The sequence below is a fragment of the Ranitomeya variabilis genome, chromosome 7 (genome assembly GCF_051348905.1).
Source record: "Ranitomeya variabilis isolate aRanVar5 chromosome 7, aRanVar5.hap1, whole genome shotgun sequence".
NCBI lineage: Eukaryota > Metazoa > Chordata > Amphibia > Anura > Dendrobatidae > Ranitomeya > Ranitomeya variabilis.
Genome location: NC_135238.1, coordinates 118264946 through 118284829, shown reverse-complemented (window position 1 = coordinate 118284829; position 19884 = coordinate 118264946). Strand labels below are relative to the sequence as shown.

The 19884-nt window shown below is 44.2% G+C and overlaps 1 protein-coding gene across 2 annotated transcripts in view; it reads right to left on the bottom strand.

The window, feature by feature from the left end:
* Nucleotides 1-19884, bottom strand: part of LOC143786355 (transient receptor potential cation channel subfamily M member 2-like) — a 1952850-nt gene that overhangs the window by 1237048 nt on the left and 695918 nt on the right. For both annotated transcript variants that reach the window (XM_077275686.1, XM_077275685.1), the window contains one exon: nucleotides 13582-13711. In XM_077275686.1, coding sequence (XP_077131801.1) covers nucleotides 13582-13711 — 130 coding nt within the window. The remainder of the gene's footprint in view (nucleotides 1-13581; nucleotides 13712-19884) is intronic.

Here is a 19884-nt window from a genome sequence, read left to right as displayed (position 1 = left end):
CATTACTTTTCTATGAAAGCTGTGCCTGCCCTACAACAGCATGTTGCAGACAACATCACCCGTTCCTTGACTAAATCTCTGTCTGCCAAGGTGCATTTCTCTGCAGATACTTGGACGAGTAAGCATGGCCAAGGGCGATCCATCTCTCTGACTTGGCACTGGGTGACTCTGGTGGCTGTGGGGACAGGCACTGCTCCAGAAGTCTTGGAATCCCCAAGGCTTGCAGGACAAACCTCTACATTTAACACTTCCTCCACTGCTTCTGCCTCTTCCTCTATCTCCTCTAGGCCCTCCACCTGCGCCCTCAACCTCTGCCTTAATGAGACACATGTTCCAACAGTGCAGAGCGAATCCCCACCACCTCCGTACTGAGAAGCAAGGGCTCAAGGGCAATCAGGCAGTATTAAAATTGCTATGCCTTGGAGATTGCAGTCACACAGCTGAAGAGTTGTGGACAGCTCTCCAGACTGAGTTTGATCAATAGCTGTCTCCGCTGAACCTGCATCCAGGGAAGGCCGTGTTCGATAACAGTGTGAACCTGGTGGCAGCCCTACAGCGAGGCAAGCTCACCCATGTGCCTTGCATGGCTCATGTTCTCAACCTGGTGGTGCAGTGTTTTCTCCGCCACAACCCTTGCCTGGGTGAGCTGCTCTAGAAAGCACATAAGCTGAGTGCTCATTTTCATCATCGCACCCCTCAGGTCATTGACTTGCATCAATACAGAGGTCATTGTCAATGCCAGTTAACAGGTTGATATGTGATGTGCCAACATGGTGGAATTCCATTCTGCACATGTTGCGGCTGTGGCAGCAGCGAGCCGTGACGCAGTATGTCATGTCACATAGCCTGGGCCAATGCAGTACGGACGTGGTGCATATCACAGTTACAGAATGGGCACAGAAAAAGGACCTTTGCACCCTTCTGTACAGTTTCAAAATGGCTATTAAGATGGTTAGCGCTGACAATGCCATTATCAGCATCACTATTCTTGTCATCTATATGCTGGAGCAGACTTTGAACAGCCTGCGGGAGGAGAGGGTGGTCCCAGAAGAAAAGGAGGAAGCAGAAGAGGATGCGGAAGGGATAACATTGTCTTTAAGTTCCAGACTGTCGTCATACAGGCGGGTGCCAAGGGAGGGTGGATTAATGAGATAAAGGGGGGCTGGTGAAAACAGACAAACTGTTACTGAAGGTGCAAGATCCGAGGAACAAATGGAGGAGGAAGAGGTGATGGGCGAGTAACTGTCAGATGAAGAGGATAATCTTCCCCTCTCTGTTGTTCGTGGTTGGTGGGAGGGGATGGAGGAAAAGAGCCTCATTGTTACCAGCCACCAACACAGAATGGGCTTGGACTTCATGGTAGAGCCCGACATATGAGTGCCTTCTTGCTGCACTATGTGCAACATCATCCCCTTATAGTTATAATTAGTGTTGAGCATTCCGATACCGCAAGTATCGGGTATCGGCCGATACTTGCGGTATCGGAATTCCGATACCGAGATCCGATACTTTTGTGGTATCGGGAATCGGAATCGGAAGTTCCCAGTGTATGGTTCCCAGGGTCTGAAGGAGAGGAAACTCTCCATCAGGCCCTGGGATCCATATCCATGTAAAAAATAAAGACCACCACGCGACCAATCAAAAGCCGTGACGTCATGGAAGGCCCTAAACGCGCTCATTTTAAGCAAAGAAGGCTGCCGGTTAACAGCGGTGAGGTGCAGGGGCCTCCGGAGAGGTGAGTATATCAATATTTTTTATTTTAATTCTTTATTTTACACATTAATATGGATCCCAGGGCCTGAAGGAGTGTCCCATTGACTTGTATTGGTATCGGGTATCAGTATCGGCGATATCCGATACTTTTCGGGTATCGGCCGATACTATTCGATACCGATACTTTCAAGTATCGGACGGTATCGCTCAACACTAGTTATAATTAGTCCAAATACTTCATGAAGAAAAAAAATGCAGCACTCACCAGCTGAAATGGAAAGTTACATGTCCTTTATTTCACATTCGTGCCATAGACAAAAGACAGGATAATCAGGACGTGAAAGGAATGCTGGGGGAGGTGAGAGACGGACGACAGCCATTTCGCGATTACTCGCTTCTACGGGTCCATGGCACGAATGTGAAATAAAGGACATTTAACTTTTCACTTCCGCTGGTGAGTGCTGCATTTTTTTTTCTTCATGAAGTATTTGGACATTTTGGTTTTTCATGCAAGCACACCTGTATTAGCTGAATAACTATACCGTAAAATGTTCAGATAAATTGCTCTGTCTGTCAACAGTGGTGATTTGTGTTATCTAATTGCCATTCATTTTTTCTTTTTTTCTTGGACTTCATAGTTATAATTAGGAATACTGCTGACTACAAGGTTGCCACTCTGATAGATCTACACTATAAAACCAAATTTTGCCAGATGCATCCTGCCCTGGAAAGGAAGCCGGGAATGCTGGCGTATCGAATCGTATTTTACACAAGCGTAAGAAAGCTTTTTCCCAAGACAGCAGTGAAGCACACAGTTCACATCGCAGCTTTAGACTTCCAACTTCCGGCACATCAATTTGTCAATGCCAAAACATTAGCAGCAGCAGCAGTGGTGTTAATGGAAAAAACAATTTCTGTAAGTCATTTGACACTTATTTTAGACCAGCTCGTGCACCAGCACAACAGAGTCCAAATCTTACATGTGGTGAACAAATGGAGAGGATGGTGCAAGAGTATCTAGAACTGAATATCAATACCATCAGTGAGAGTTTGGACCCTTTTACATTATGGTCTTCCAAAGTAGATGAATGTCCTGAACTCACCTCACACGCCTTGGAGGTTTTATCTTGCCCGGCAGCCAGAGTTCTCTCAGAACGTTTCTTCAGCGCTGCTGGTGGTGTCCTGACAGATAAGCACAGCTGGCTGTCCCCTGAAAGTGTAGACCGCCTAACTTTCATCAAGATGAACAAGTCATGGATCTCCAAGGACTTTCGCACCCCAATCACAGACTGTACAGACTAGGTGATATGGAATTTTTTAGTGTGATGCATTAATGTCACGTAACTGCACTCTGTAATATCTTTAGTGTGGCTTCTGTGGCTGATATGGCTGCTGCTGCTGCTGTCAACACAAATTTGTGGAAATGTGCACAGTTATGGTAGGTCTACATCTGCTTGGTTAGCTGTAGTACATAGTTACATAGTTATTAAGGTTGAAGGAAGACTGTAAGTCCATCTAGTTCAACCCATAGCCTAACCTAACATGCCCTAACATGTTGATCCAGAGGAAGGCAAAAAAAACCCATGTGGCAAAGAGTAACTCCACCATGGGGAAAAAAATTCCTTCCCGACTCCACATACGGCAATCAGACTAGTTCCCTGGAGCAACGCCTTATCAAGGAATCTAGTGTATATACCCTGTAACATTATACTTTTCCAGAAAGGCATCCAGTCCCCTCTTAAATTTAATTAATGAATCACTCATTACAACATCATACGGCAGAGAGTTCCATAGTCTCACTGCTCTTACAGTAAAGAATCCGCGTCTGTTATTATGCTTAAACCTTCTTTCCTCCAGACGTAGAGGATGCCCCCTTGTCCCTGTCTCAGGTCTATGATTAAAAAGATCATCAGAAAGGTCTTTGTACTGTCCCCTCATATATTTATACATTAAAATAAGATCACCCCTTAGTCTTCGTTTTTCCAAACTAAATAGCCCCAAGTGTAATAACCTATCTTGGTATTGCAGACCCCCCAGTCCTCTAATAACCTTGGTCGCTCTTCTCTGCACCCGCTCCAGTTCAGCTATGTCTTTCTTATACACCGGAGACCAGAACTGTGCACAGTATTCTAAGTGTGGTCGAACTAGTGACTTGTATAGAGGTAAAATTATGTTCTCCTCATGAGCATCTATGCCTCTTTTAATACATCCCATTATTTTATTTGCCTTTGTAGCAGCTGCCTGACACTGGCCACTGAATATGAGTTTGTCATCCACCCATATACCCAGGTCTTTTTCATTGACGGTTTTGCCCAGAGTTTTAGTAGGAGATGTGTTGGTCCCAATTATACTATTTCTACTCTCGTGACAGTTATTGCACTTCGGTGGTGTCAGACCCTCATTTTTTAAAATGTGAAAACTCCAGGTTGGGTGTCCATCTGCTGGATTGGGTGTTGGACCCAATTAATACTATCTATACTGTGATGAAATTGATGCCACTTTTGTGGTGTCTGACAGTAATTTTTGTAAATGTGAACACTCTTGATTTTGTGACCATCTGCTGGATTTGGTGTAGTGAAAGACCTGTCGGTCCCTATTATACTATTTCTACTGTGGAGAAATTCATTCCACTTCTGTGGTTTAAGGTCCTCATTTGTTTTCATGTGAACACACTTAGTTGGGTGTCCATCTGCTGGATTGGGTGTAGTGGAAGACCTGTCGGTCCCTATTATATTATTTCTAGTGTGGTGATATTGATGCCACTTTTGTGGTGTCTGCCAGCAATTTTTGGGAATGTTAAAACTCCTGGTTGAGTGTCCATCTGCTGGATTGGGTGTAAGGAAGACCTGTCGGTCCCAATTATACTACCTATACTGTGGAGAAATGGATGCAACGTTTGTGGTGTTTGTCAGTAATTTTTGGAAATGTAAACACCCCTGGTTGGGTCCATCTGCTGGATTGGGAGTAGTGGAAGACCTGTCAGTCCCTATTATCCTTTTTCTACTGTGGTGAAATTGATGCCGCTTCTGTGGTGTAAGGCCCTCATTTGTTTAAATGTGGACACTCCTGGTTGGGTGTCCATCTGCTGGATTGGGTGTAGTGGAAGACCTGTCGTTCCCGATTATACTATCTATACTGTGGTGAAATTGATGCCACATTGGTATTGTCTGACAATAATTTTTGGAAATGTGAACACTCCAGGTTGGGTCTCCTTCATGTGTGTTGCCTGAAGCTGTAGACCTCCGGGACCTTCAGGCCTCTGCTGTTATGACCCCAGTGGACAGGGTCTCAGAGGAACGTGTAAGTCTGCAAAATACAAAAATCCTGCTCATAGGGCTGTGGTAACTGGGTTGACCAAATAGCTACTCCTAACGCCAACACTAGAAGTAGCCGGGGATCATGCCTACGGTGATCGCTAGATGACTCGCGCCAGCCAGAGAATCTAACTACCCCTAGGAGAAGAAAACAAAGACCTCTCTTGCCTCCAGAGAAAGGGACCCCAAAGCAAGATACAAGCCCCCCACAAATAATAACGGTGAGGTAAGAGGAAATGACAAACACAGAAATGAACCAGGTTCAGCAAAGAGAGGCCAGCTTACTAATAGCAGAATAAAGCAAGATAACTTATCTGGTCAACAAAAACCCTATAAAAATCCACGCTGGAGATTCAAGAACCCCCGAACCGTCTAACGGTCCGAGGGGAGAACACCAGCCCCCTAGAGCTTCCAGCAAAGGTCAGGATACAGATTGAAACAAGCTGGACAAAAATACAAAACAAAACAAAAGCAAAAAGCAAGGAAGAAGACTTAGCTTGAAATACAGGAACCAGGATCAAAGGACAAGAGCACAACAGATTAGCTCTGATTTCAACGATGCCAGGCATTGAACTGAAGGTCCAAGGCGCTTATATAGCAACGCCCCAGAACTAACGGCCCAGGTGAGGATAAAGAAAAAGACAGACGCTCCAGAGTCAATTCACTAATGACCACTAGAGGGAGCAAAAAGCAAAATCACAACAGTACCCCCCCCCCTTAGTGAGGGGTCACCGAACCCTCACCACGACCACCAGGGCGATCAGGATGAGCGGCGTGAAAGGCACGAACTAAATCGGCCGCATGAACATCAGAGGCGACCACCCAGGAATTATCTTCCTGACCATAGCCCTTCCACTTGACCAGGTACTGAAGCCTCCGCCTGGAGAGACGAGAATCCAAGATCTACTCCACCACGTACTCCAACTCGCCCTCAACCAACACCGGAGCAGGAGGCTCAGCAGAGGGAACCACAGGCACAACGTACCGCCGCAACAAGGACCTATGAAATACGTTGTGGATAGCAAACGACACAGGAAGATCCAGGCGAAAGGACACAGGATTAAGAATTTCCAATATCTTGTAAGGACCAATAAAACGAGGTTTAAATTTGGGAGAGGAAACCTTCATAGGAACAAAGCGGGAAGAAAGCCACACCAAATACCCAACACGTAGTCGGGGACCCACACCGCGGCGGCGGTTGGCAAAGCGCTGAGCCCTCTCCTGTGACAACTTCAAGTTGTCCACCACAAGATTCCAGATCCGCTGCAACCTATCCACCACAGAATCCACCCCAGGGCAGTCAGAAGGTTCCACATGACCCGAAGAAAAACGAGGGTGGAAACCAGAGTTGCAGAAAAACGGCGAAACCAAGGTGGCGGAACTAGCCCGATTATTAAGGGCAAACTCAGCTAACGGCAAGAAGGTCACCCAATCGTCCTGATCAGCAGAGACAAAACACCTCAGATAAGCCTCCAAAGTCTGATTAGTTCGCTCCGTCTGTTCATTAGTCTGAGGATGGAAAGCAGACGAAAACGACAAGTCAATGCCCATCCTACTACAAAAGGATCGCCAGAATCTGGAAACAAACTGGGATCCTCTGTCTGACACAATATTCTCAGGGATGCCGTGCAAACGAACCACGTTCTGGAAAAACACAGGAACCAGATCGGAGGAGGAAGGCAGCTTAGGCAAAGGAACCAAATGGACCATCTTGGAGAAGCGATCACATATAACCCAGATAACAGACATGCCTTGAGACACCGGAAGATCAGAAATGAAATCCATGGAGATATGTGTCCAAGGTCTCTTAGGGACAGGCAAGGGCAAGAGCAACCCGCTGGCACGAGAACAGCAAGGCTTAGCTCGAGCACAAGTCCCACAGGACTGTACAAATGACCGCACATCCCTAGACAAGGAAGGCCACCAAAAGGATCTGGCCACCAGATCTCTGGTGCCAAAAATTCCTGGGTGACCTGCCAACACCGAGGAATGAACCTCGGAAATGACTCTGCTGGTCCACTTATCAGGCACAAACAGTCTGTCAGGTGGACAAGAATCAGGCCTATCAGCCTGAAATCTCTGCAACACATGTCGCAGATCTGGAGAAATAGCTGACAAGATAATACCATCCTTAAGAATACCAACAGGTTCAGCGACTCCAGGAGCATCAGGCACAAAGCTCCTGGAAAGAGCATCGGCCTTCACATTCTTTAAACCTGGTAAATACGAGACAACAAAGTCAAAACGGGAGAAAAACAATGACCAGCGGGCCTGTCTAGGATTCAGGCGTTTAGCAGACTCGAGATACATCAGATTTTTGTGATCAGTCAAGACCACCACACGATGCTTAGCACCCTCGAGCCAATGACGCCACTCCTCAAATGCCCATTTCATGGCCAACAACTCCCGATTGCCCACATCATAATTTCGCTCCGCAGGTGAAAACTTCCTAGAGAAAAAGGCGCAAGGTCTCATAACAGAGCAACCAGGGCCTCTCTGCGACAAAACGGCCCCTGCTCCAATCTCTGAAGCATCCACCTCAACTTGAAAGGGAAGCGAGACATCAGGCTGGCACAAAACAGGCGCCGAAGTAAACCGACGTTTCAACTCCTGGAAGGCCTCCACGGCGGCAGGAGCCCAATTAACCACATCGGAGCCCTTCTTGGTCATATCCGTCAGAGGTTTCACAATGCTAGAAAAGTTAGCGATAAAACGACGGTAGAAGTTAGCGAAACCCAAGAACTTCTGAAGACTCTTAACTGACGAGGGCTGAGTCCAATCAAGAATAGCTCGGACCTTGACTGGGTCCATCTCCACAGCAGAAGGGGAAAAAATGAACCCCAAAAAGGGAACCTTCTGTACACCAAAAAGACACTTTGAGCCCTTGACAAACAAAGAATTTTCACGCAAAATTTTAAAGACCATCCTGACCTGCTCCACATGCGAGTCCCAATTATCAGAAAAAACCAGAATATCATCCAGATAAATGATCAAAAATTTATCCAGATAGTTCCGGAAAATGTCATGCATAAAGGACTGAAAAACTGAAGGGGCATTAGAGAGCCCAAAAGGCATCACCAAGTACTCAAAATGACCTTCGGGCGTATTGAATGCGGTTTTCCATTCATCCCCTTGCTTAATGCGCACAAGGTTGTACGCACCACGAAGGTCTATCTTGGTAAACCACTTGGCACCCTTAATCCGGGCAAACAAGTCAGACAACGGCGGCAAAGGATACTGAAATTTGACAGTGATCTTATTTAAAAGCCGATAGTCAATACAAGGCCTCAAAGATCCGTCCTTTTTAGCCACAAAAAAGAATCCCGCACCAAGAGGGGAAGAAGACGGACGGATGTGTCCTTGCTCCAGAGACTCCTTGATATATGAACGCATAGCGGTATGTTCAGGTACCGACAGATTAAACAGTCTCCCCTTAGGAAACTTACTGCCTGGAATCAAATCTATTGCACAGTCACATTCCCTATGAGGAGGCAATGCACTGGACCTGGACTCGCTAAAGACATCCTGATAATCAGACAAATACTCCGGAACTTCCGAAGGCGTAGAAGAAGCAATAGACACAGGCAGGGAATCCTCATGAATACCAAGACAGCCCCAACTAGACACTGACATAGCCTTCCAGTCAAGGACTGGATTATGGGTCTGTAACCATGGCAGTCCCAAAACAACCAAATCATGCATTTTATGTAGAACGAGAAAACGTATCACCTCGCGGTGTTCAGGAGTCATGCACATGGTAACCTGTGTCCAATACTGCGGCTTATTTTCTGCCAATGGCGTAGCATCAATCCCCCTAAGAGGGATAGGATTTTCTAATGGTTCAAGAATAAAACCACAGCGCTTAGCAAATGAGAGATCCACAAGACTCAGGGCAGCACCTGAATCTACAAACGCCATGACAGGATAAGATGACAATGAGCAAATCAAAGTTACAGACAGAATAAACTTAGGATGCAAATTACCAACGGTGACAGGACTAACAACCTTAGATATACGTTTAGAGCATGCTGAGATAACATGTGTAGAATCACCACAGTAGTAGCACAAGCCATTCCGGCGTCTATGAATTTTCCTCTCATTTCTAGTCAGGATTCTATCACATTGCATCAAATCAGGTGTCCGTTCAGACAACACCATGAGGGAATTTGCGGTTTTTCTATCACATTGCATCACATCAGGTGTCTGTTCAGACAACAACATGAGGGAATTTGCGGTTTTGCGCTCCCGCAACCGCCGGTCAATTTGAATAGCCAGGGACATGGTATCATTCAGACCTGTGGGAATGGGAAAACCCACCATAACATTCTTAATGGCCTCAGAAAGGCCATTTCTAAAATTAGCGGCCAGTGCACATTCGTTCCAATGTGTCAGCACGGACCATTTCCGAAATTTTTGGCAATACACCTCAGCCTCGTCCTGGCCCTGAGACATAGCCAGCAAGGCTTTCTCTGCCTGAATCTCAAGATTGGGTTCCTCATAAAGTAAACCGAGTGCCAGAAAAAACGCATCAATATCGGCCAATGCCGGATCTCCTGGCACCAACGAAAAAGCCCAATCTTGAGGGTCACCTCGTAAGAATGAAATAACAATTTTTACTTGTTGAGCAGAGTCTCCAGACGAACAAGGTTTCAGGGACAAAAACAATTTACAATTATTCCTGAAATTCCTAAACTTAAATCGGTCTCCTGAAAACAGTTCAGGAATCGGAATCTTGGGTTCAGACCTAGGATTTCTGGTAACATAATCTTGTATACTCTGCACACGAGCGGCAAGCTGGTCCACACTTGTAATCAAGGTCTGGACATTCATGTCTGCAGCAAGCTTAAGCCACTCTGAGGTAAAGGGGAAAAGGAAAAAAAAAAAAAAATGAGAGAGGAAAAAAAAAAACTCAAAATTTTCTTTCTTATAATCCCACTTCTGCAATGCATTAAACATTTAATACGGGCCTGGCATACTGTTATGACCCCAGTGGACAGGGTCTCAGAGGAACGTGTAAGTCTGCGAAATACAAAAATCCTGCTCATAGGGCTGTGGTAACTGGGTTGACCAAATAGCTACTCCTAACGCCAACACTAGAAGTAGCCGGGGATCATGCCTACGGTGATCGCTAGATGACTCGCGCCAGCCGGAGAATCTAACTACCCCTAGGAGAAGAAAACAAAGACCTCTCTTGCCTCCAGAGAAAGGGACCCCAAAGCAAGATACAAGCCCCCCACAAATAATAACGGTGAGGTAAGAGGAAATGACAAACACAGAAATGAACCAGGTTCAGCAAAGAGAGGCCAGCTTACTAATAGCAGAATAAAGCAAGATAACTTATCTGGTCAACAAAAACCCTATAAAAATCCACGCTGGAGATTCAAGAACCCCCGAACCGTCTAACGGTCCGGGGGGAGAACACCAGCCCCCTAGAGCTTCCAGCAAAGGTCAGGATACAGATTGAAACAAGCTGGACAAAAATACAAAACAAAACAAAAGCAAAAAGCAAGGAAGAAGACTTAGCTTGAAATACAGGAACCAGGATCAAAGGACAAGAGCACAACAGATTAGCTCTGATTTCAACGATGCCAGGCATTGAACTGAAGGTCCAAGGCGCTTATATAGCAACGCCCCAGAACTAACGGCCCAGGTGAGGATAAAGAAAAAGACAGACGCTCCAGAGTCAATTCACTAATGACCACTAGAGGGAGCAAAAAGCAAAATCACAACACTCTGCTTCCTTGGACTCAACTACCCGTGTTACTATCCTTAAATTTTTCTGAGAATGGCAGTCTACAAAACTGAAATTTGCGCCACCTGAGTGTGGCTCAGCATGAAAGCAGATAGAGGAGTTGCATGTGGTATCAGGGCTCCCAGCAAAGGAGGCCTACACTAATCCCTCACCCACCTCGTCTTATGGTGACGTTCAATTGAAAGCTGTAAATGCTGTCCCAGAACCCGATACCTCATGCCTGGCTGATTGCTGCAGTGCCATGCTACAGTTTGTACTGTGGGTGAATCGAGGCCACTTTCCTGGTGTCTGCCCCTAATTTGATGTGTTTTGGAAGTATTTGGGGCCGTTATAATGTGTTGTGCATGCATTTGCTTTTGCCTCCCATTAACATGAATAGTGTTCGGTTATGTTCGGCGAATATTCGAAGAATTAATCGCTGAATATTGCAAATTCAGCTATCATAATCCGAACTGAACATTGCAATATTCGTTCATCTCTAATCATAGCTACAGGATAATTATTTTGTTTCTCCCACTGAGAACAATCAATATTTTTTCAACTGGCTAACACGGTGCCAAACCCTTTTTTCCCTCAAAATGTTAGAGCATAAGAAGCACACTGTTAAGACATTTTAAAGGAGTTAAGGCTGGTTTCACACTTGCGTTTTGATCTGCAGCATTTTAGCGCTAAAAAACGCATGCTTGTTTTTTCTATACTTAACATTAAAAACGCATGCGTTTTTTAGCATGCGTTTTGACGCGTTTTCGGCAATGCATGCGTTTTTTGACGCATGCGTTTAGTTGCAGAAATGCAAACTGTAGTAATTTCTAGCGGCGTTTTTTTGCCACAAAAAAAACGCATGCGTTTATTTGCGGCAAAAAAATGTATTGCTGTTTATGTAAACGCATGCGTTTTTAAGCACATGCGTTTGCTTGCGTTAAAAACGCATGCGTTTTTATAGAAAAACACAAGAAAACACAAGAAAAAACAAGAAAACCCTAACCCTAACCCTAACCCTAAACACAAGAAAAAACAAGAAAACCCTAACCCTAACCCTAAACACAAGAAAAAACAAGAAAACCCTAACCCTAGGGTTACTAGGGATCCTAACCCTAACGCTAACCCTAAGGTTAGGATCCCTAGTAACCCTAGGGATCCTAACCCTAACCCTAACCCTAGGGATCCTAACCCTAACCCTTAGGGTTAGGGTTAGGATCCTAACCCTTGAGGTTAAGGTTAGGGTTAGGATCCCTAGGGTTAGGGTTAGGGTTAGGATCCCTAGGGTTACTAGGGATCCTAACCCTAACCCTAGGAATCCTAACCCTAACCCTTAGGGTTAGGTGTTGTGAAATTGGATTCTGGGCTCCCCCGGTGGCCACTTGTGGAATTGTACTTGTGTGCATCATCCCCTCTGTTCACCTGCTCCTATCAGGATGTGGGAGTCGCTATATAACCTTGCTCCTCTGTCAGTTTCATGCCGGTCAACAATGTAATCAGAAGCCTTCTGTGCATGTTCCTGCTACTAGACAACTCCTAGCTAAGTTGGACTTTTGTCCTTGTGTGTTTTTGCATTTTGTTCCTGTTCACAGCTGCTGTTTCGTTACTGTGTCTGGAAAGCTCTTGTGAGCGGAAATTGCCACTCTGGTGTTATGAGTTAATGCTAGAGTCTTAAAGTAATTTCTGGATGGTGTTTTGATAGGGTTTTCTGCTGACCATGAAAGTGCCCTTTCTGTCTTCATGCTATCTAGTAAGCGGACCTCGATTTTGCTAAACCTATTTTCATACTACGTTTGTCATTTCATCTAAAATCACCGCCAATATATGTGGGGGCCTCTGTCTGCCTTTTGGGAAAATTTCTCTAGAGGTGAGCCAGGACTGTCTTTTCCTCTGCTAGGATTAGGTAGTTCTCCGGCTGGCGCTGGGCATCTAGGGATAAAAAACGTAGGCATGCTACCCGGCCACTTCTAGTTGTGCGGCAGGTTTAGTTCATGGTCAGTATAGTTTCCATCTTCCAAGAGCTAGTTCTCATATATGCTGGGCTATGTTCTCTCGCCATTGAGAATCATGACAGTTAGGGTTAGGATCCTAACCCTTAGGGTTAGGGTTAGGATCCCTAGGGTTAGGGTTAGGGTTAGGATCCCTAGGGTTACTAGGGATCCTAACCCTAACCCTAACCCTAACCCTAACCCTAGGAATCCTAACCCTAACCCTTAGGGTTAGGATCCTAACCCTTAGGGTTAGGGTTAGGATCCCTAGGGTTAGGGTTAGGGTTAGGATCCCTAGGGTTAGGGTTAGTATCCCTAGGGTTACTAGGGATCCTAACCCTAACCCTAACCCTAGCTATTTCTGTTTATAATGGGTTTTCTAGTTGATTTTGATGATTGGCAGCTGTCACACACTTCTCAGCATGCGCTTAAAAAATGCAAACGCAGGAAAAAACGCATGTAAACGCGTCAAAACGCCGCATTTTTTTTTCTGCATGCAAAAACGCATGCGTCTAAAAAACGTAGCGTTTGCACGCGTTTACATGCGTTTTTTCACCACATGCATTTTTTTAAAAAACGCTGCAGATCAAAACGCAAGTGTGAAACCAGCCTAAACATCAGCAGTTTCTTTTAAAAGCAGTGGCAAACATGTCCAGAGGTTGTGTGTGATATTACAGTGCACATCTGCCATAACATATCCAACCTATAGGCAAGTGTAGCACAGATCAGAAAAATTACTTGTGTTTTATTAATCCTTCATAATCCTTTTAAAGGAAAGTACAAAGTCATAACTTTTGTTGAAATCAATAAAAAAAAACGAAAAATTTGAATGTACCAATGGCTTTCTGTTCATAATCATCAGCCAAAGTCATCATGTCTTCAGAAGTGTCTGTATCATCTTCTTCTTTTGAAAGCTCTTTTAACATCTTACTGCAAGCTAAAGCTGCGGCTATACAGTCGTGACACTAGAAATAACAAAAGGTAATCCAGGTGAAAGATACTATTTTTCCAGTTATAAAAGACTTTATTTACGTTCATTTCAGTATGTAATACTGTAGCAGTATTTTAATTTTGATTTCATAAGTCAATAGTCCACATGAAAATAGATAACTTTTTAATATTTCTTTTCACAAAAATTAGTTTCTTTCACGTCCTGGACTGATTTTTCACTGTCAATTCATGGGTAAAATATATAAAGCCTGTATTCAGTGAACACCTATTTTACACCTACTAAGATAGGAGATGACAATTGGTGCTTTAAAAATTCTGTGGAGATGGGAGTTCTCTTGAAATGACATCTACAGTTCTACATAGAACTTTATGTGCACCAACTGCCATCTCCTATCTCAGCTGGGGGGAAATCTGTTTTTACTGAAGACAGATTTTAGCCATCTATTAATAATTTTTAGAATAAATGATCAGACCAGGATGAGAAAGAAGCAGATTTCTTTGATGATATACATTTCAAAGTTTCTTAGTTTCATGTGCACTACTGATTTATAAAAAGTAGAGTTTAAATAACGATTACTCATTAAAGACCCACTTTATAAATCCCCCACTTTTCCAGTGCAGTAAACAAATGTTGGAGCACTGGTGCTCGAATAGCCAGGGAATTAAAAAGATCCTATGTTATCTTATGGTATTACTCCTGTAGCGTCCACACGGTGTAAGGAATTTAAGAGAGAGTAAGCTTTAACTGTATTTTATTCTTCTCCTCTTTTCCTCCAGCACACAGCATAACATTTCCTCCTCAGGTTATAACTGAAACTGAAAACTAAACTCAACTCCCGCCCTCATTTTCTTAAAGAGACAGATCTAATTCTTATGCATTACATTATCCCCTTATTTTCTTTTTTATTAAACAACCTGAAACAAATATTGACAATGTAACAACACGAAAATGTCCAAGAAAAACCATATGTCTGTATTGTCTTATCCCCCCCCTTTTTTTAATTATATCTCTTCAATAAGTCTCGATGGAGCCCTTCTTTCCCATGTAGGGTAACGTCTGGGTTCATTGGGGGTGTCCATTGCTGACGGATCAGCCACCTCCTGTTGGTCCTCTCCACCGTCATGTATCAAATCTTCCACTGGTGGGATTTCATTACCATTGTTCTGCGGTATTATTTTAAAATGTGAGGAATTTCGAGTGATGAAGTATCCGTCTCGCTCAGTCGTGACCATATTGCCTTTTCTCTCAGTAACATTATATTTTGCAGGACTATATACAGCTGAGGTTTTGTTGGTTGATTTTTGATGCACAACAACCATATCACCTCTTTTGATGGCACATGGCTGTGCCCCTCGCCTTCTGTCTGCATAATGTTTCATGGCTTGCTTGTTAAAGAAATCTGTTGTTCGCACTGAAGAGTCATTTGGTAGGGGATGACTGGTCACATGAAAGATCCGTGTACGAAGAGTTCTGCTGAACATTAGATGAGATGGAGCAGCATTAGTGGTAGAATGTGGCGTATTGCGGTAATTGAGCATGAATTTGTATAGTGACTGTTTCAGTGGAGTGTGCTCCAGACTAGCTGCCTTGATTCATTTCACCATGGTGCGCATAAAACGTTCTACGATTCCATTAGCTTGCGACCAGCAAGGTGTGATTTTTCTGTGGCTGAACCCCAAGTATTCAGAAAACTGTGTAAACACATGTCCATTGAATGGAGGTCCATTATCTGTTTTGACCACTCTTGGAATGCCATATCCAGAGAATATGTCGTCCAGTTCTGGTATGACACTATTAGCAGACATTGAAGAGATGAATGAAATGACAGGGTATCTAGAATATTCATCAATTGTTATTAGCATGTATTGGCCATTTGGTAATGGTCCATATATGTCGACTGCCACTTCTTCCCATACAGCAGTGGGTAACGGAGACATTTGTAATGGCTCTAGAGTTGACGGTGGAGTAATTAATTGACAAGTGGAGCCCCATCACCAATCTCAGTGGTGAGGATCTGGCCACTTACTTCCTAGAAAAAATCAACCACATCCATCAGGATATCTCAGCGCAATCTCCTCAGTGCCTGGATCCCCTTCCCTGCCGCACCTCAAGCTCACTAGACATCTTTGAGCCTGTCTCAGAAAAAGAAGTTTCCAAGCTCCTCGCTTCTGCTCGGCCTACAACCTGCAACAGTGACCCCATTCCTTCACCTCTCCTGCAGTCTCTCTCACCAGTGGTCACCACTCACCTGACTAAAATATTTAACCTCTCTCTTTCTTCAGGTATCTTTCCCTCCTCATTTAAACATGCCATCATAACCCCTTTACTTAAAAAGCCATCCCTGGACCAGAACTGTACTGCTAACTACAGACCTGTATCTAACCTTTCCTTCATCTCTAAACTCCTGGAACGCTTGGTCCACTCCCGTCTAATCCGCTATCTCTCGGAAAACTCTCTTCTCGACCCCTTACAATCTGGTTTCCGCTCTTTACACTCCACTGAAACTGCCCTCACTAAAGTCTCTAAAGACCTACTAACAGCTAAATCCAAAGGTCATTGCTCTCTGCTGATTCTCCTGGATCTCTCTGCCGCATTTGACACTGTGGATCACCAGCTCCTTCTCACTATGCTCCGCTCCATAGGCCTCAAGGACACAGCCCTCTCCTGGTTCTATTCCTACCTCTCTGACCGCTCCTTCACTGTATCTTTCGCCGGCTCCTCTTCCTCTCCTCGTCCCCTTACTATCGGGGTTCCGCAGGGCTCAGTCCTAGGCCCCCTCCTCTTCTCTCTATACACGGCCCCTATTGGACAAACAATCAGCAGTTTTGGGTTCCAGTATCATCTCTATGCTGATGACACCCAATTATACACTTCTTCCCCTGTCATCACCCCTACCCTAATTCAAAATACCAAGGATTGTCTGTCTGCTGTCTCTAACATCATGTCCTCCCTCTATCTGAAACTAAATCTCTCCAAAACGGAACTTCTTGTGTTTCTCCCTTCTACTAACCTCACTCTTCCCAACATCGAAATTACTCTGGAGGGTTCAACCATAACTCCCAAGCAGCATGCCCGCTGTCTTGGGGTCATATTCGACACCGATCTTTCCTTTACTCCCTATATCCGATCACTTACTCGCTCTTGTTACCTGCATCTTAAAAACATCTCCAGAATCCGACCTTTTCTCACCTTTGAAACTGCTAAGACTCTTACTGTCGCTCTTATTCATTCTCGTCTGGACTACTGCAACTCTCTTCTGATCGGTCTCCCTCTTACCAAACTTTCTCCCCTCCAATCCATCTTGAATGCGGCAGCCAGGGTCATATTTCTGTCTAACCACTTCACCGATGCCTCCATCTTGTGCCAGTCATTACACTGGCTACCCATTCGCTACAGGGTCCAGTATAAACTCATCTCTCTCACCCACAAAGCCCTCCACAGTTCTGCACCGCCTTATATCTCCTCTCTCATCTCTGTCTATCACCCTACACGTGCCCTCCGTTCTACAAATGACCTAAGGCTAACATCCCCCGTAATCCGAACCTCGCACCTCCGTCTCCAAGACTTCTCTCGTACTGCGCCAGCCCTCTGGAATGCACTTCCCCAGACGATCAGACTGATGCCTAGCCCCGACCTTTTCAAGCGCGCTCTAAAAACCCATCTCTTCAAACAAGCCAACCACATCAACTACTCACTAAACTAACTTTGCCCTGTTCCCTCCTTCCAAATATTATTCTAAATCTGCACCCTACTATTCATCTGTCTCCACACCCTCCATGCACAGGATAACTGCACTTGATACTTGACTGTTGCACTTAAACACACGGGCTGATGACCGGATCATGCAGCTTTGTATGAAAATCCCTATGTATTATAATTGCCAGACCTGATATAACAAGCACTTTTCACCTATTGTGTCCCCCCATTTCCTTGTAGATTGTAAGCTCGCGAGCAGGGACCTCACTCCTAATGTCACTGTTTAAATTGTCTTAACTTGTATTGAATTTGTCTGTATATGTCCCCGCTTAATTATAAAGTGCTGCGGAATATGTTGGCGCTATATAAATAAAGATTATTATTATTATTATAATGTCTAATCTTCTCTTCCACAAATTTATCCATATTTGGGAACCACACTTTTTCTCTGAGTAACTTTTTTGTGCCAACAATTCCTAGATGACCTTCGTGTGCTATCTGTATGACTAGGTTGCGCAAGGCCTTAGGTACAACCAGTTTGGTACCAGGAAAGATGAGTTGGTCTTCAGTGACTGATAATTCCTCACGTACATTTGAAAATAGTTTTAACTCCTTCAGATCAATCCCATCCTCTGAAATTTTTTCTTTTGAATTTCATGCCACCTTCTATTTTGGATAATTTGTATTAAGGCACAGAGTGTCTTGTCACTTGTTGTTGTATTCACAAACTGATCAACAGAAAGTGCTTTTGGCACGGCGTGAGCTGCAACAAAGTGGATGCATTCTTCAATGGAGGAATGCACAGGTAAATCATCATTCGTAGGATGTCTTGAGAGATAATCAGCCAGATTGCTGTATGTTCCAGGTTTGTGAACAATTTTGTAATTATAGTCCTGTAGACATAGACCCCATTGTTCAATCCATGCTGGCATTTTAGCTCTGGGATTTCCAAAAATTGTAAGGAGAGCTTGATGATCTGTGACAATAGTGAAGAGAGCGCCATAGAGAAATAAGTGAAAGTGTTCACATCCCCAGACGACTGCCAAGCTTTCTTTTTCAGGTTGCGAATACTTTCTTTCAGTGCTTGTTAAGCTTTTACTTGCATAAGAAATTATGTGGGGACTTTGATTGTCATCCTTGTACTGTGCTAAAATTGCACCCAGTCCCACGGGACTGGCATCCACAATCAGTTCGGTTCGAAGAGCTGGATCAAAATAGGCCATGGTGGTTGTTGAGCAGAGTTCGTTTTCAATTGTTTCAAAAGAGGCCTGACAGTCTTGGGACCATTGAAAAACACAATTTTGTTTCGTAAGTTCCCTTAATGGAGTGCTGATTGTTGAAAAATTTGGAAAATATCTAGCACAGTAGCTTGCCATTCTAAGAAAAGAGCGCACTTCACTGGCATTCTGTGGAATTGAAGCTGCTCTGATGGATTCCATTTTTTGGGGATCAGGTCGTACTCCTTCCGCCGAGAAAATGTGACCATAGAACTCCAATGAATTTTTATCAAATTCGCATTTCTCTTTGTTTAAAGTGAGTCCAGAGGAGAGCAGACATTCAAATATAGCATATAGAGCACGATTATGCTCAGCTTGAGTTTTCCCAAAAACCAGTATGTCATCATTGTAATTAAAGGCATTTGGAATATGTTGAATGACGCTCCTTATCATATCTTGAAAAATTTCCGCTGCTGAGCAGACCCCAAACGTCAATCTTTTGTATCTTCTGAGACCCACATGGGTGGAAAATGTTGTTAAGTATCTGGATTCTGGGCTCAATTCTAATTGATGATAGCCCTTTTTGAGGTCGAGCTTTGAAAAAACGGTTGCTCCATTTAATAAATGAATAATGTCATCAATTGTGGGTGAGATGTGTCTTTCCCTTTGAATAGCAGTGTTGGGCAGGTGCATGTCAACACACAGTCTCACCAGCTCTGGAGTCTTTGGTTTTGGAACTACCACAAGTGGAGAGACCCACGGAGTGGGACCAGAAACAGTTTCAATGACGTCATCATCCATGAGTAACTGGAGTTCCTTTTCTACCTTCTTTCTTTGGTGAAATGGAATACGCCTGTGAGCCTGGGCTACTGGACGAACACTGTCATCCACATGAAGATGCACTTGAGAGTCCTTTAATTTCCCTAATCCACTAAATAGGGAGAGAAAACTGTTCACCATGGCTTGTACATCCAGGTCCGCAGGGTCGGTTATGGTATGAATAATCTGGATGAGTCCTAGCTTCAAGGCAGTGTGATAGCTGAGAAGATAGCCTCCCGATCCTTGTAATGTGTGAAAAGTGGTTTTCTGCCTATTTTCTTTATAGCTAAGTTCAGCATCAAATTGTCCCATTGTAACTAGAGGTGTTTTAGATCCATATGGAAAGATTTTTGTATGTACTTGCTGTAAGACTGGTTTTGTTTTCAACTGTTCATAAGCATTGCTGTCTATGATATCCACCAAAGCTCCTGTATCTATTGTAAAGGTGATATCC